This window comes from Macrotis lagotis, chromosome 2 (assembly GCF_037893015.1).
Source record: "Macrotis lagotis isolate mMagLag1 chromosome 2, bilby.v1.9.chrom.fasta, whole genome shotgun sequence".
Classification (NCBI taxonomy): Eukaryota; Metazoa; Chordata; class Mammalia; order Peramelemorphia; family Peramelidae; genus Macrotis; species Macrotis lagotis.
In genome coordinates, this window is record NC_133659.1 from 147,917,543 (window position 1) to 147,935,430 (window position 17,888).

The 17,888-nt window shown below is 34.4% G+C and overlaps 1 protein-coding gene across 14 annotated transcripts in view; it reads left to right on the plus strand.

The window, feature by feature from the left end:
• ARID4B (AT-rich interaction domain 4B) overlaps positions 1 to 17,888 on the plus strand; it is a 215,696-nt gene that overhangs the window by 44,962 nt on the left and 152,846 nt on the right. For 4 of the 14 annotated variants that reach the window (XM_074222970.1, XM_074222971.1, XM_074222975.1 and 1 more), the window contains exon 1: positions 6,288 to 9,544. The exons of 4 other annotated variants lie outside the window; for them this stretch is intronic. In XM_074222970.1, coding sequence (XP_074079071.1) covers positions 9,509 to 9,544 — 36 coding nt within the window. In that variant the 5' untranslated portion in view covers positions 6,288 to 9,508. Of the gene's footprint in view, positions 1 to 6,287; positions 9,545 to 17,888 lie in introns of those variants that run through there. 6 more of the 14 variants (XR_012475755.1, XR_012475756.1, XM_074222969.1 and 3 more) reach the window with 3 other exon arrangements.

Sequence of the window (17,888 nt, forward strand, 5' to 3'; positions counted from 1 at the left end):
AGGTGAAGCCTCAAAATTTTTTTTCTTATTAATGACTTATAGTATTTTTTCATATGGTAGTTTTACAGATTTTCTTTTGGTAACTATTCATATCTTTTGACAACATACCTTCTAGGGAATGCTTTTGATCATAAATGTATTTGTTATTTGTCTGTATATTAAACCTTTGACTTTTTAATGATGTCCTGTTTTTCCCAGAAACAGAGACTCACCTTAAAACTAAGTTAGAGCAAAATCCATGAGAATAAAGATTCAATCAGTACTTACCTCCTTCCTTCTTTCTCTCTACTATAATTGGTTCTTTGTGCCTCTTGATGTGATGTAATTTACCCTATTCTACCTCCCTCTTTCTTTGCTTTCCAGTACTGATTTTTTTTGCTCTAATTGTTCTTTTTTAATATCACATCAAAATCAATTTATACCCACACCCTCTAAGTATTCTTCTTCTAACTGCCCTAATAGAGATAGTTCTTAAGAATTAGAAGCATCATCTTCTCTTAGGGATGTAAACAGTTTAATCTTATTGAATAGCATTTTTTTTCTTTGTTTATTCCTTTTTAATGCATCTCATGAGTCATATTTGAAGACTGAATTTTCTATTCAGCTGGTTTTTTTTTAATTAGGAAAGTTTGAAAGTTACCTATTTTGTTGTTGTTTTTGTTGTTGTTGACTATTCATCTTTTTCCCTGTAAGATTATGCTCAGTTTTTTGGGGTAATTGATTCTTGGTTGTAGTCTAAGCTCCTTTGCCTTTCTGAATATCTTATTCCAGACTTTCTGATTGAAACTACTATCAGGGTGGCTAGGTGGCACAGTGGATAAAGCACCAGCCCTGGAGTCAGGAGTACCTGGGTTCAAATCTGGTCTCATACACTTAATAATTACCTAACTGTGTGGCCTTGGGCAAGCCACTTAACCCCATTTGCCTTGCAAAAACCTAAAAAAAACAAACTACTATGACCAAGGGACAGCTGGGTGGTGCAGTAGGTAGAGCACCAGCCCTTGAATCAGGAGGGCTTGAGTTCAAATTTGGCCTCAGACACTTAATAATTGCCTATCTGTGTAACCTTGGGCAAGTCACTTAACCCCATTACCTTAAATAAATAAAATTTAAGAAAAAGAAACTGCTACAACCTGTATAATCCTGACTCTGGTTCTCTTGTCTTTGGTTCTTTCTTGTTGCCTGCAATATTTTCTACTTGAGCTAATAATTCTGGAATTTGACTATAATATTCCTTGAAGTTTTCATTTTTGAACCTTTTTCAAGAAGTGATTGATGGATTCTTTAAAAGACTATTTTACCCTCTGGTTCTAGGATATCAGGGCAGTTTACTTTCCTAATGTTTGTCTTTCTTGAAGAAGATCTTGACATCAGGGAAGTGATGCCATGACAAGCACATAAAGTGGATTTGAGTAAGGGGGAACTGTGCTAAGTTATCAGACTTACTTTCTCCAGAGCCATCAGGGTTCAGTGATGGATAGGAATTAGGACGACTGGAGATGGCCTTGGATGTGAGACAATCAGGGTTAAGTGACTTACACTTTTAACAGCTTACAATCAGGGTTAAGTGACTTGCATTTACAACAGCTAATGTCTGAGAACTCTGGGATTCGAACTCTTGTCCTCTTGACTCCAAGGTAGTGTTCTATCCACTGCACCATCTAGAGCTGCCCTGTAGTTTCGTTTGATGATTTCTTCAAAGATGTTGTCCAGCTTTTCTTTTTGATCATGACTTTTGGGTAGTCCAATAATTCTTAAATTGTCTCTTCTAGATCTATCTTTTAGCTCACTTATTTTTACTATAAGGTACTTAAAATTTTCTTTCATTTTTTTCATTCTTTTGATTTTCTTTGGTGAATTGTTGCTGTCTCATAGTTATCTTCCATTTGCACAATTTTAATTTTTTAGAAATTATTTTCTTCAGTTAATTTTTGTATCTCCTTATAGATTTGACCCATTCTACTTTTAAAGGAGCTATTTTCTTGGGATTTCACTGTAATTTGGCAGTACTATTTTTTATGGAGTTGTTTTCTTCAGTTAATTTTTGTACTTCCTTTTCTAAGTTCTTGACTCTTTTTTCATATTTCTCAATTTTTCTTCTACCTCTCTTACTTGAGATTTAAAATCCTTTTTGAGCTCTTCCAAGGACTTTTTGAACTTAAGGCTTCACATGGAGGCATTTTGCCATGTTATTCTGAGTCCACATTGTGATCTTTCCTCTTGTAGTAGTAGCTTTCTATTTACTGTTTTTTTTTTTAAAGTTGAATTCTGCTCCTGGGGTGCAGAGGACACAGCCCCAAGCTTCTTGTCCTGGGGCCAAGGTCTGTTCACTGACTTTCAGCCCTGATGCTTAGCAGCCTGTTTCTTGCCCTCTGGTGGCCCATTTACTTTCATTTTGGGGTTCACAGTATGCTTTCTTTCCCCCCTCCCCCCACAATATGCCTTCTGCACTAGGGATGGAGCCCTCACAACTGTGTCCTGGTATATTTTTTTGCCTTGCTGAGACAAACCAAAGGATCTGGTGCTGTGGGTAAGACTTGCTCTCTGACTTGCCCAAATCTGACCTCTACTGGGCCATATTCCCTTTTATTCAAGTGAGACAGACCTTTCCTGAAGACTTTCTATTATATCTTGAGCTTAAAATTGTTTCACTCCATCTTTTTTGTGGGTTCTTTTGCTCCAGAATCTATTTATTTAGAGGCTTGATTTAACATTGTTTTCCAAGGGAAACTTGAAGAGTTAAGCAGCTTTCTGAATTCTCCTTGCCATCCTAACATTAATAATTAATAATTTCTTATAGCACACTTACAATCTATTACATTTGTATACATGACTTTTTTTAGCCATTCTCCAGTCAATAGATTTCTTATCTACTTTTTATTTCTAATTATTTGCTTCTACCAAAAGGACTGATATAGATATTTCCAGGCATATGAAATCTTTATTTTTTAATGTTTGCCTATTTAAAGCATAGACCTTATAGTAGGATCTCTAGGTCAAAAGGCATGGTCATTTTCATAGAAATCATATGTTAATAAATCTTGAACGAGAAAGAGATTTCAGATATCATCTAGTACAACGCCTTCATTTTACAGATGAGAAAACTTTGGACCAGAAATGTGAGGGTAAATTTACCCATGGTCATACAGATTATGAGCATTGAGGGTAGTACTTGAACTCAGGTCTTTATCACTAACATATTTTATAATTGCTTCTGAAAAGATTGGATCAGTTCATAACTTCACAACAGTTTCCATCTTTTTAATGTCTGTATTCTTCCTGGGATACTTTGATTTAGAATTATATAATTTTATAGTCTCTGGCAAAGTGAAGTTGAGGGTCAGCTAAAGAGCATTAAAGAGGCACATAATAAATGTGAGCAGGTTGTAATGCTTTACTTGCACAGAAGTGGTATGAAGAATGTAAACTAGGAAGGAGGTTTCTTGGTCATATGAGGAGAAATAATTGGTGAATGGTCAGTATGTTTTATAGTGGAATCTATTCAGAATTTAAAAGGGTAAAAGGAAGGCTCCTACCATGTTCAATGGATGCCATGGTTATGATTTTTTTTTTTTTTTTTTTTTTTTTTTTTAGTTTTTACAAGGCAATGGGGTTAAGTGGCTTGCCCAAGGCTACAACAGCTAGGTAATTATTAAGTGTCTGAGGCCACATTTGAACTCAGGTACTACTGATTCCAGGGCCAGTGCTCTATCCACTGCGCCATCTAGCTGCTCCCATGGTTATGATTTTAAAGAAAAATATGGACAAAAATCACATAGGTCAAGAAAGCTTATATTTGTTTTTTTTTAAGATTTTATTTATTTTGAGTTTTACAATTTCCCCCCCCTAATCTTACTCCCCCCCACAACCCACAGAAGGCAATTTGCCAGTCTTTACATTGTTTCCATGGTATACAAAGCCTATATTATTTGTAATAGGCATTATTGGAGGAAATACCTACATCATTGAAATTATAGACCTATTTAAGTATCCAAGTAAAAAAAATTCTTAAATTTTTTTTAAGTTATTGGCTGGATACTTTTTATGAAGTTTTTAAGTTGAAATGAAGAGTATATAATAATAACAGCTTGAATTCTAATTTTTATTGGATTTTAGATTAAAAAAAAATTAATCAGAATATAAACCCATGAAGTCTGTTCCTTTCCAGTCCGTCCTTCACTTAGGTAGCAAAGTGATTGAGTAATAAGATCAGCCCCATTGATGACAAGTTGGGCTACCTATTTCCTCTCTTGCTCCCTCCCTCCTTCTCTCCCTCCCTCTCTTCTTACTTTTATTCTTATACTTGTGGGTTCTCTGCCCAAAGGTCTGATAAGAATATGGGTGGTTTGTAGCCCCCAAATCACTGACTACCCTTGATGGGCCAACAGCCAAGCTCACTTGGTCATTGTTTGGGCACTGGTGGGTTCAGAGTGAATTCAAACAGCTGTTGTTTCTGTTTTGACCAGAAATCCTGAGGCTCTTCCCCTACAAGATTGATATTTTTTTTTAACTATGCAAGAGGTTCCTTCTTTTTTTTTATCACCTGCCTTAATCACTGAGGATCTTAACCTCCCAATATACTTGTTCCCCTTATTTTTTTAGGAAGTGGTCAGGAGCATTGTCTCAGTCAAACTGTAGGACTTGAGAAAGACTTAGCTTTAAAAAACCAAGGTCTCCCACAGTATCCAGGGCCATCTCTAGTTGTCCTGAGCCATATCAGGTCACTGGACCTAGATGGTTTCAGAGGAGAAAGTGAAGCTGGTGACTTTGCAACACCCCTTTACTAAAATTCAACTCATTTGCATGTCATGGCATCACCTCCTGTTGTCATGGACTTCTTTGAAAAGTTTGAACAAACAGCACCATCAAAATGATATTCCTGTAGTACAGTTCTTTCATTCTCAATAAACACCGATGATTCCTTGTTATTTCTTGAATCAAGTATAAAATCACCTGGCTTTTAAGGCACTTCATAATCTGGTTCCTTCCTTGCTCCATGTACTTTATAATCCAGTGACTTTTTTACTATTTCTAAAATAAGATACTCCATTTTTTTTTTTATTGTGTTCCTGTACCTGGAATTCTGTCTCTGCCTACCTTTGCCAGAAGTCTTTCCTGGCTTCCTTCAAATCTCAGCTAAAACCCTCTCTTCTGCAAAAAGCGTTTCCCAGTCTTCCTTAATGTTAGTGCTTTCCTTCTGATATTGTCTCCAGTTTATCCTATATGTATCTTATCTGTATATCATTGTTTGCATGTTGTCTTCCTCCTTTGTCTTGTGACCAAACTCCTGTAGGGCAGAGACTATTCTGGGGGTTTTACATTCCTACAACTTAGTACACAACCTAGTTCCCAGTAGCTGCTTAATAAATGCTTGTTGGCTTGAAGTTTTAAAAATTTAGTTTTCATTTCTTAATTCTTTCCCTCCCTTTAATTTTCCCAACCATTAAAAAAATAAGACTTAACAATAATCATTGCATATATGAAGTGACCCAGAACACATTTTTCCAATTCTGAATTCCTTGATTATCTTTCTGGAGAAGGTTAGCATACTTCATTTTGAGTCTTTTTTTTTGAAATTGTGGTGAATCATTATATTGATCTAGAGTAACTAAATCTTTCACAGTAGATTATCTTTATAATATTGCTCTATTTAGGTTATTCTTTTGGTTCTTCTTATTTCACTTTGTGTATGAACTTTTAGTTCACATAAATTTTCTCAGGTTTTTTTGAAACTAGCTCCTTCATCATTTCTTGTAACAAACTAATATTCTATCACATCAATGTACGATAACTTATTCAGCCATTCCCAAATTTTAGGCACTCTCCCTAGTCTTCTGGCCCCCAGTCTCCCTCCCCTTAGTTTCCAATTCTTGCCACTACAAAAAGAGCTGCTATAAATATTTTTAATGTTTGGGTCTTTTTCCTTTTTCTTTGATATCTTTGGGGTATCGATCTAGTAGTGGTATTTTTGGGTTAAAGGGCATGCACATGTTAATAGCTTTTTGGGTATCGTTCCAAATTGTTCTCTAGAATGTTTGGATTAGTTCACAGTTCCACTAAACAGTTCATTAGTGTACCCATTTTTCCCACATCCTCTCCAGTATTTGTCATTTTTCTTTTCATCGTCTTAGCCAATATCTGGGTGTTTGGTGATATTTTAGGGTTGTTATAATTTTCATTTCTCTGTTTTTTAGCCATTTAGAGGATTTCTTTCATATGACTATATATATATATGTGTATATATACACACACACACATATATATATATATATATATATATATATATAAAACTTGGATTTCTTCCTCTGAAAACTGCTCAGTATTCCTTCACCATTTATCAGTTGTGACAATTTTTATTCTTACAAATTTGATTGTTTCCTATGTATATTTTAGAAATGAGATCTTTATGAAAGAAACTTATTGCAAAGAGTCCCTCATACCCCACTCTTGCCAGTTTCCTTCTTGTCTTTTAATTTTGAATGTACATTTCTACTTTTATGAACCTCTTTCTTGTTTTGTCATGCAATCTTTCTGTATTCATAGATATTCATGTAATATCTTTCATATTTTACTTATTTGCTTATATCACATCACCCTTTATGTCTAAATCAAGTACCTATTTTGAGCTTATCTTAGTATATGGTGTGACATGTTGATCTGTACCTAATTTCTGCCAGACTACTTCCAGTTTTCCCAGCAATTTTTGTTAAATAGCTTACTATGTTTATTTGCTTCTGTATATTGTGTACATAATCTGATCCATTCATCCATCTGACTCTTTTTTTCTTAGCCAGTGTCAAATAGTTTTTGTGATTACAGCTTTATAGTATAGTTTGAGATTTAGTACTCTTTAAGTCCCCTTCCTTTGAATTTCTTTTTCATTGATTCTGTGGTTGTCTTGACCTTTGGATCCTCCAGATAATTTAAAAAAAAAATTTCTAACTCTACAAAGTAATTCTTTAGTAATTTGGCATTAACTAATTAATTTAACATTGTTATTTTTTGTTATATTATTTCATCTTATCCATGAACAATGAATATTTATTTCCCAAATAATTTAGATCTTCTATTTGAAGTGTTTTATAATTTTGTTCTTGTTGATTTGGTTGGGGTTTTTTTTGCAAGGCAAACGGGGTTAAGTGGCTTGCCCAAGGCCACACAGCTAGGTAATTAGTAAGTGTCTGAGACTGGATTTGAACCCAGGTACTCCTGACTCCAAGGCTGGTGCTTTATCCACTACGCCACCTAGCCGGCCCATTGATTTGTTTTTAATAACTCTTTTGGCCCTTATTGAAAAAGCTTGAGGAAGGGTAGCTAGGTGGCATAGTAGATAGAGCACTGGCCCTGGAATCAGGAGAACCTGAGTTCAAATCTGGCCCCAGACACTTAATATCTAGCTTTGTGACCTTGGACAAGTCATCTAATCCCCCTCCCCCCAAAAAAGAAAAGGCTTGAAGACAGAACAAATGGAAACAAAGATGAAAAAACTCAGTATCAATATTTGCAGAATAGTTTTTGACCATAAAAACTGATTAAGCAACATTATGCATTTTAGAGTCTGGGTTACAAAATTCATATATGCTCAATTAGATGTTTTTGTAGTAAAGGAGAAAGAAGCAAGTTATTTCCTTCCTACTGTGGTAGTATACTTCTTTGAATCAAGGCTTAGTTACTGGAATCACATAATAGACTTTTTGAGTAGGTCATAGCAATCTGGCAATACTGTTTTCCTGAATTTCTACTCCATCCCTAACTTTTTTGGTCACTTTTATAGGACTGTATTGCTTAGACTATATACATTGGTCTTCTAATTTGAATTTTATAGTAAATAAGTCTGGATTGGTCTTTTGTTTGCTTTTGTTTACTTGCATTTGCTGTGTATGATAAGGGATAGCCCAAGGAAAATAATAGTGTAAGTATGATAATAAAGATCTGTTTGATTCATTTAAAAAAATCTAATTTTTAAAGTTGTTAATATTGACTAATAATTTTAGCAAATACAAAATGAATCACAAAAGAAGGAAACCTTTTTTCTCATATTTTCATGGGTAAAGGTTTTTTCAGGGTTTCATTATGGAAGTAGATGGAATCTAGAGGTATCTGTATATTAAAGAATAGGCATCTCCCTTCAGTAGCGACTGTTGCTTATATTTTTTATTTCTACTTTCTAGTGACCCTTTAAGAGAGTGGAGGATCCATTTTGTCTTTGTCTCTTAACTTTTGTATTTAGGACAGATAATCATAGATGCACAAAATACTAAAATCAGAAGAACACTTGTCAAGAGTTTTGTCCTGCCTCTTCATTTTGACATTGAGGAAGTGATTGAGCATATTGCTAATGTAGAGTGTGGTAGATCCTGATCTTGAACCCATATATCCTGATTTCAGATCCTTTTTTCTGTACTATTCTAAAAAGTCTCATGGAATCATGATGATTAAAAGCACCTCAAATAGTTTTTCCCCTTGATATTGAATCATATGACTAAGAATAAGCAGAAATCAACTCAGAAAACTATATAGGAATGCTTTTTAACTGAATTTCAAAAGTGTGTGTCCTAGTACAATGTAAAAAATCCTGATACTGGGATCAGAGAACCTGGATTCATAGCCTGCCTTTTCAACCTAATAACCTGTGTGATTTGGGGCAAGTTTCTTCATTTTGCTAAGCCTTAGTTTCCTTATCCATAAAATGAAAGGGTCTGAATTGGTAAACTCCAAATTCCTTTCATCTCAGACCAATGAAGTGCCCATTACATGCCAGGCCCTATGTGATTTTTTTAGATATTAAAATGAATGAAACAATACCCACTTCCTAGGAGCTTCCATTCTAGAGGGAGAGAAGTATTTACCTAAGTGTATATTTGAATAAATTAAATGTTACTTTAAATAGCCTTTATTTTTTAAAAGGAAACTTCTTAAGTATAATCATCATTACTGACAAAGAAGGAAAGCCATCCTGTCTGGATAGTTATATTCTCAAAATTTTATGGTTAAGTAAGAACCCTACCTAGATGCATAGTGACTCCAAGATAATTTTTGTAAGCTGCAAATCTGAGCATGTCACAACTGATCAGAAGCCTTTCATGACTACCTTTACGGTAAAAATACAAACTCTTTAACCTGTTATTTAAGACCTTTCACAAACTGAATTTATCCTACCTTTCCAATTTTTATTTCATTTTTCTTTCTTTCAGTTTTTGGGAATCATTTTTAAGAAGAACATTGGAGATTCTTGGGGCACACAATTAAGATTTTTTTAGGGTCTTAATTGATGATATTAAGCTGAAAGAAAGGAAAGGAAATAGTTTTTATTTATCTATACTCTATATCTGTCTAGCATCTGCTATGTGGTAGGCACTAATACTAAGTACTTTTTTACAATTATTTTCTCATTTCATCCTTTTAAGTAGATGAGAAAAGTAGAATTGATGCTGATTGAAACACTGTCACATGAAAAAGGGAACATTTTAACAAACCCAGTTGAATCCAGAACACAAAACTAGGAACAATGGATGAAAGTGGTAAAGGCAAATTTATGTTTGAGGTAAGAAACCGTTAGAATTTGAGTAATTTCATAGTGGAATGGGATGTGATAGATTTATTCCCAGAAAAACCTTGGAAATCTTCAAATAAATGCTTGGATGATGGGTGCATTATATCAAGGATTCTTATTCGGGTTTGGATTTGGTGTAGGTGAGTCACTTTGACTATGAGATTCAATGACTGTGATGTATTTATTCTGTCTTCTAGCCAAATCCTACTTTTAGCTCTCCCATAAATTGACATTTCATTGTCTGCCCCCAAAACCATTCCTTGTGTCTAAAATTCCTTTTCTCTACCTTTAGTAATGTTTACCTTCTTTATGCCTTAGTTTAGGTGTCAGTTACCTGATCCTGTTTTTAGACCCCTTCTTATGCATGTACTCTCCTTCATCAAATTACATTGAATTTTATTTATTATTGGGCATGTTACAGCTCCCCTACCCCCCACAAGAGGTTCTTAACCTTTGCATCTTTCTATAGGTTTCATGGATTGTCTAAACTTGTATGAAAAAAAAAGTTACAACTTTATTTTATACTATCTTCTTGTGGAAATTTAATATTTTCTTCAATTATGAGTGGAGTCAATAAACATGGTTTTGAGAAGGCATCCTTAGGCTTAACTAAATTTCAAAAAACGTTCTATAACACACAGAAGGTGATGACATCTGCCTTAGGAGAATCCAGGGTATTTGATGGCAGAAGCTATTCCTTGTGTGTCTTCTGTCTTTCAAGTATATAGCTCATGATCTTTCATATCATAGATACTTCCTAAATGAATTGCTTGACCTGATGGAAGCTCCAAGTTGCCCTTTATACCTAGGAAATTTGCTACCAGTAGAAGAGGATTTCAAAACTTTTATCAATTAAAAACTGTCAATCTTGTCTCCATGTGATCTTTTAATTTATAAATTTGAATCCTTGATGTCTTAAAAATCCATCTTGCTCTTTTGAGAGCATGAGGCAGATTTTATTATTGCTTCTACTTTTTGGGTGGAAAAGCACCAGACATCTTTCTGAGTTGAAACTTTTAGTAAGTTAATCAATTATAACATTTTACTTTCATCAGTATAGCTTTTTCTTTTTTTTTACCCTTTTCACCTTTTATCCTCTTTGTCAGTCACACAATTTATGATAATCTGACAGAATGTTGTTAAAAATTTCTTTTGGTGAGAAGCCTGTACTCTGAATAGAATTATTTTTACATGTCTAAAATGGTACTTAAAAAAAAAAAAGATGGGCTTAGCTTAACATGTTGTAACTTAATCAATTAATTAATTAATTTTTCCTTTCTGCTCTCTAGTCCAGTGGGTCTAAACTTGTGCTCTAACCTACAACATAGTTTTTTACCTCCCCTTAATGTAGAACTTTTTTTTCTCAGTTCTTCAGGTATTCCCTACTAGCTCTTTTTGCTCTTTTATTCTATTTTATAAGATAATTGAGAAACTTCTTATTGTATTTATGTTTATAGTAAAACAGAAAAGAATATGTTGCCGAATATTTTGTGAGGATTTTTACCCAATATTTAATTTTTTTCTATTTTTCCTGCCTTTTAAGTTAATTGCATGTTTTTTATTTTTATTTTGACATTCAACTAACTATAGAAAATTTTATAAAACTTTTTTCTTTTAAAATTTCAGTTATTACTTAAAATATCTGTTACTTACCTATGAATGTTCAAACTCTGGGTCAATGAATTTGACTTTAATCCTAGGAGAATTCTAGAAGAGATCTTTAAAGTGTTAGTTGGCAAACATCTGGAAAGCGAAGCAAGTTATTCCAAGAACCAATATGACTCAATCAAGAACAAGTCATATCATACTAATCTTGTTATATTTTTTGAGAGGATAAGAAACTAATAGATACAGGAAATGCCATGGATAGTTGACTGAGATTTTGGTAAGTTTTTAATAACATATCTCATACTGTTATTGTGGAGAAGACAAACATGGCTTAGATAATAATTATGACTGATATTAATTTTTATGATGTTCTAGTTTTCAAAGTATTTTACAAATATTTCATATCATCCTCACAACCCTTTGAGGTAAGTGCTGTTTATTATGCTGTTTTTATAGGTGAGGAAACTGAGATAGAAAGAATTGAAATGACTTACCTAGGGTCACACAGATAGCAAGAAGATACAACTAAATTTGAACCCAGGACTTCTGTAGTCCAAGTCTACAGACTCACCTAACTCAGGCAAAAACCATTCATCATAGGTTAAATGGTCATACTAAAGGAATTGGTATTAATCTTACAGTATGTTAATATAACAAAAAATCTTCACTGAAATACCACAAAAATCTGTGCTGCTTAAAATTTAATATTAATGACTTAGATAAAGATATCTATGACTTGCTAATGACAAAAATATGGTAGTGATAGCCACTGAACTGGATTACAGATCTAAAAGGATTTTGATAAGCTAGAGCATGGTGCCAAATCAGTAAGATTAAATTCAATAGAGAAATGTCAAGTATTGCATTTGGGAAAAAAATAACCTCAAGCCCAGCACAGGTTAAAGCATGTATAGATAGTGGTTCTGGGAAAGATTTGGGAGTTTTATTGGATTATGAGATCAATATCAGTCAGCAGTGTGATATGAAAGCCAAAAAAACTTAATGCAGTCCTGGGTTGCCATACTGAATTGAGAGCCAAAACTTTTAGACTTAATGGGGGGAGGAGTGATAAACCCACTGTAGTTTGCCCTCTTTAGACCTCATCTGGAGTGTACTGTGTTTAGTTCAATGTGAGCTAGTTTTAGAAGGATATTGATTAGTTGTATTGGAGAATGTCCAGAGAAAAGCAGCTTGGAAAGTAGAGACATGAGTTTTTGATCATAAGAAAACTGATTCAACTGTGCATGTTTATCCTGGAGAAGGGAAAACTCAGGAGTATGTGATAGCCTTGCAAAACTGTCATGTGGATGAGAAATTAAACTTGTTCTTTTTGGCCCCTGAAGACAATCAGAAGGAGTAAATGGAAATTGCAAGGAGGATGATTTAAGTCTTTTTCAGGGGAAAAAACCCCAAAACTTCGCAACAATTAAAGCTGTTCAGGAGTGGTGTATGTTACTTAGAGAGCCGGTAATTTCTTTTCCACCTTGAAGATCTTGAAGTAGAGACTAGTAATCGCTTGTTATATCCATCAAATGAGATTTATATAAAGCACAGTGCTTGGTATATAATATGTGCTATATAAATGCTTATTCTCTTCTGATTCGCCTTATATATGTTCTAGTGGGAATTTCTTTTGTTTATTGAATGGACTTAGGTCTCTTCCTATCATTTTTTTTAGGTTTTTTTTTTTAGGTTTTTTGTTTTGTTTTGTTTTTGCAAAGCAAATGGGCTTAAGTGGCTTGCCCAAGGCCACACAGCTAGGTAATTAGTGTCTGAGGCTGGATTTGAACTCGGGTACTCCTGACTCCAGGGCAGGCGCTCTATCTGGGTCTCTTCCAACTCAAAAATCTGTAATTCTGCATATTATGCAAAAATACTTTAATAGCACCTTTATACACAGAGTTTGGTCCTGACATAAAATTTAAAACTATCTATAAAACCTGTGATCTGGCCTTTTCATTTAATTTCAAATTCCTTTGGTTTTCTGGTTTGATTTCTCATTTTGGTTTGTTTCCCTTTTCAATATTCCTAGCATTCAACATAGTGCTGGGAGCATCATAAGCACTTAATAAGTTCATGTTGACTTGATTTGGTTTTGTTTGTAATGAAAATGTCAAGATTTATTTGATTGAATTTCTCCAAAGGTATAGCTGCTGGTTGGTCACTGGAAAAGGTTTTCATATTTAGAATATTGGCAGTTAAGTTTAACAACAGCAGCATTTATACAGTACTTTTAAGATTTGCAAAGTGTTTTGTTGTGAGTCAAATGAATTAATTTTTGTAAAATCTCTTGGCACAATGCCTGGTACATGGTAGGTACCATATAAATGGTTATTCCTTTCCTTTCCCTTTAGAAATATTACCTCATTTAATCCTTATAACAATCCCAGGAAGTAGGTGCTATTATTATCCTCATTTTATAGTTGAGGAAACTGAGGCAAGAAGAAATTAATCAACTTGCCCCAGTCAGACAACTTTTAGTATCTGAGTCTGAATTTAAACTCACTTCTTCCTGAATCCAGGTTTAGTACTCTTTCCACTACCAATTTATCTCTATAAGTTAATGATATAATTTAAATTTCTTAGATTGTTTAAAAAGCATGTCATTTCTAGCACTTTTTGCCACCATCACTGTAAAGGTAGAAAGAGAGCTATATAGAACTGAGGGCATTTTATCTTTTTTTGCTTTTTTTGGAGGGGGGGATTGTCTTTACCACTTATTTGGTGCTGAGCTGGTGCTACTTAAGTAAGTAGCAGTAGTTTATGTCCAGGAACAAATTCAATCCTTCCAGTCTGGTAGAATCTATCTTTTTTATTCTGTTGGTGTAATATTAAAAAATCTTGGATCACCTGCTCCACAGTGATACCTTGGAATTAGTTAATACATCTGAAATTCTTTCAATAGGGATAAATTCTTGTTAAGCACCATTATCTCTTAAAAAATGGTAGCCTTCTCTGAGAAGATTTAGGATTTTTTAACATTCATTGACATAAGTGAATTCAAATAGCTATTTTTAATAACTAACAGATATGAATTCTAATGAGGAAATGGAAGTTTAGTTAATCAGTAAGCATTTATTTAATGCCTACTTTATATCAGGCACTATGCTAAGCTCTGGGTTTTTTCAAAGAAAGATAAAAAGAAATAGACCCTATTCAAGGAGTTTATAGTATAATGAGGAGACAGCTTGCAAACAACTATTTTACAAATAAGATATGCCTGATAAATTTTAGATAATGAACCAACAAAAAACAGAAACATTAAAGAATTGGAAAGACAAGATATTTAGCTTTGAAATTTGGAATATATTGAATGGATGAAAAAAGTATTAAATGCATATTATATGCAAAGAACTGGGGGATTGCAAATTAAGAAACAATGCACTTTGCTGTTGGGTTTACCTTGTAATAGAGGAATCAACACATAAGAGGTTTCAATTATAGGCCAAATTATCCTTCACTTTGGGGGCAAAGAATATTATAATACATCAATCTTTTATATTTTTATATTGACTAAAAATTATTCATTTCTGATATTGAGCGAATTCTTCTGATCCCAAGATGGTGAATGCATTGAAGTAATTAGGCAGAAACAGGTGGGTTGCTAAAATCAGGAAAGACGACTCTCTTAAAAATTTTGCTTAGAATAGACCCTTTTATTACCAAGAAAGGTAGATGGAAACTTCCCATTCATAGGAAAAGAAATTCTGAGTTCCAAACTGACTGTACAATAAACTTTTTTTTTTTAAGTTTTCTCAAGACAGTGGGGTTAAGTGGCTTGCGCAAGGCCACACAGCTAGGTAATTAAGTGTCTGAGGTTGGATTTGAACTCTGGTACTCCTGACTCTAGGGCAGGTGCTCTATCCATTGTGCTACCTAGCCACCCCATACAATGAAAATAAACTTTAGGAACTCAAACCATATTGTAATTGAGGACAACAAACTACATGATCCATCTGGTCATGTACTTTTATTCTGTCTAAAATCAGTGGTATTTTTGTTGATTTTGAACAGGAGAAAAGACTAGTGTGTAAATGTGAAAAACTCTAGGTTAAGCTAACTTGAGCTCTGCTCAGTTTAAGTTCCTACTGTGTTCAAAGCATTATGCTAGGTGATTGAGAAGATAAAAAGTTAAGGTGATCCATAGTCCCGCCTAAAGCAGTTTATATTATAGTATGAGGGATGAAAACCACAGAAATATATAGAATATAATACTACAAGATTAATTTTGGGAAAGGAGCTTTGGGAAATTTGAGGGGGAAAGATACTGACAACTGAGGAAGACCAGATTTAAGGAATTGTTCCTGGAAGAATGTAGAATGAAGGGTTTGAATTGAATGAATGGGTAGAATTTCACTCCTTTCCCCTTGAGTGGTAAAGATGTTTTAGACTATGTTCACAAGTAAGAAGGGATGAGCAGAGTTCTCTACTGTGACTGAAGTATTGAATGTTTAGAGAATGGTAACATGAGAGAGGACTGAAAGTCGATTAAGGCAAGCCCTTCAGGTAAGATCTTTCAGTGGTATATCTTCATGAAATTTCCTATTTTGGTAGCCAGTACATTTTACTAATAACCAGTCCTGTTACACTCAGAAGGGTACAGTTTTATTATAATAATAATAATAATAATAATAATAATAATAATAATAATAATATATTTATATAGAACTTTAGGTTTTACAAAGCATTTTATTTATAGCCAGGCAACTAGATGGTACAGTGAAATACCTAAGTTCATATCTGGCCTTAAATCATTACTAGCTGTGTAATCAATCCTGAGCAAGTTACTTTACCTCTCTCTGACTCAGTTTTCTGTGTTGTGAGGATGAAATAATATTGTAAGGCATGTTGAGTACCTTAAAACTTTATAAGGACTTTTAATATCATATTGGATATTAAAACATCCTTTTGAAATAAGCAGTGAAAGCATTATTGAAAATAAATTTTTTATAGGTAAGAGAATTGAGCAATTGCTTTCTTTAGTCAGTGAGAAAAAAAGGAGAGATCCTTTTTTGCTAAGGTTTCACTTGGGCTTTTCATCTCATCTTATCCAAGAACTTAACCCATTGGTCATTGTGTCTTTTATCTAAACTCTAGAAAGAGTGAAGGGAGGGAGGGAGGGAGGGAGGGAGGGGGAGAGAGAGAGAGAGAGAGAGAGAGAGAATTTGTGTGTGCACGCGTTTGTGTGTGTGTGTGTGTCTGTCTGTCTGTCTGTCTGTCTGTCTCTCTTCCCCTCTCTCCCTCCCCTTCCACCTCCACCCCCCTCAAGCTTTTATACTATATTTTTTATATTCATTGTCAAAGCTTTCTTCACTTCTGTTTCCTGACCATCCACGCACTTCTCAATCCCTCAGATTTTGGTGTTTAACTGTATCTGTATCACACTATTGAAACTGCTTTCCAGAATTTACTATTGATTCCTTTTTTTTTTTAAGTTTTTGCAAGGCAGTGGGGTTAAGTGGCTTGCCCAAGGCCACACAGCTAGGTAATTACTATGTGTCTGAGACCAATTTGAACCTAGGTACTCCTGACTCCAGGGCTGGTGCTCTATCCACTGCACCACCTAGTCGCCCCTACTATTGATTTCTTAATCATGATATCTGATAGTATTTTTTACAGTTCCCTTTGTACACTGGTATGATGAGCTTTTTAATACTTGCTCTGCTATTTCCTAGTTGTGTTACTTTGGGCAAGTCCCTGAACCACTTCGAGTCTTAGTTTCCTCATTTGGAAAATTAGTGGACTGGAGTTCTTTCTAGCTTTAAATCTGTGATCTTATGATTTTTGCTCTTTTTGAACTTTCTGCAGCTTGAAGGGCTTTAAACAGTTTATATTTATTTGGTCTTAGAAGCAGTTTTAGTAGCATGTTTAGACTATGCTTTAGAAATATTACTTTGGCACCCATGTGAAAGTTGGATTAAAAAGGGGAAATGTGTAGAACAAGGATAGTTAGGAAACTGTAACCAAGATGAAATGATAAAGATATGATCTAGGGTGGTGATTATGTGAACAAAGAGAATAAGACAAACTTGAGAGATATTATGAAGGTAGAATCCTGATCTGAAACCTAATTAGGAGAGAGGGGAAAAGAAATAATTGAGGACAATTGATCCAAATGTTAAGGAGGGAAAATGCATGACAGAAGTAGAGAAGATATAAAGAAGTTTTTTGGGGGAAAGATCAATACTATTTTGACAATGTGAGTTAAGATATGTATTAGACATTCACTTGGAAATGTTGATAGACCCAGAAACTGGGAGGCAACTTTTTTATCTTCTGCCACTGTTGAGTCAACATCTTTTTTTGTTTTGTTTTTTTAGGTTTTTGCAAGGCAAATGGGGTTAAGTGGCTTGCCCAAGGCCACAGGGCTAGGTAATTATTAAGTATCTGAGGTCAGATTTGAACCCAGGTACTTCTGACTCCAAGGCCTGTGCTTTATCCACTGCGCCACCTAGCTGCCCAACATCTTTTTATTAAAATTTTTTTATTTAAGGCAGTAGGGTTAAGTGACTTGCCCAAGGTCACACAGTTAGGCAATTATTAAGTGTCTGAGGCCATTTTTGAAGTCAGGGCCAGTGCTCTATTCATTGTGCCACCTAACTGACCCTGAGTCTACACCTTTTTACCTCTAAGGGAACTGAGATATTTTGTCCTCAACCTTAGTGTACCAGAAAAGCATAACTACAGAGTTTCTCTTGTGTTCAATACGTTTCTTCATATTATAGAT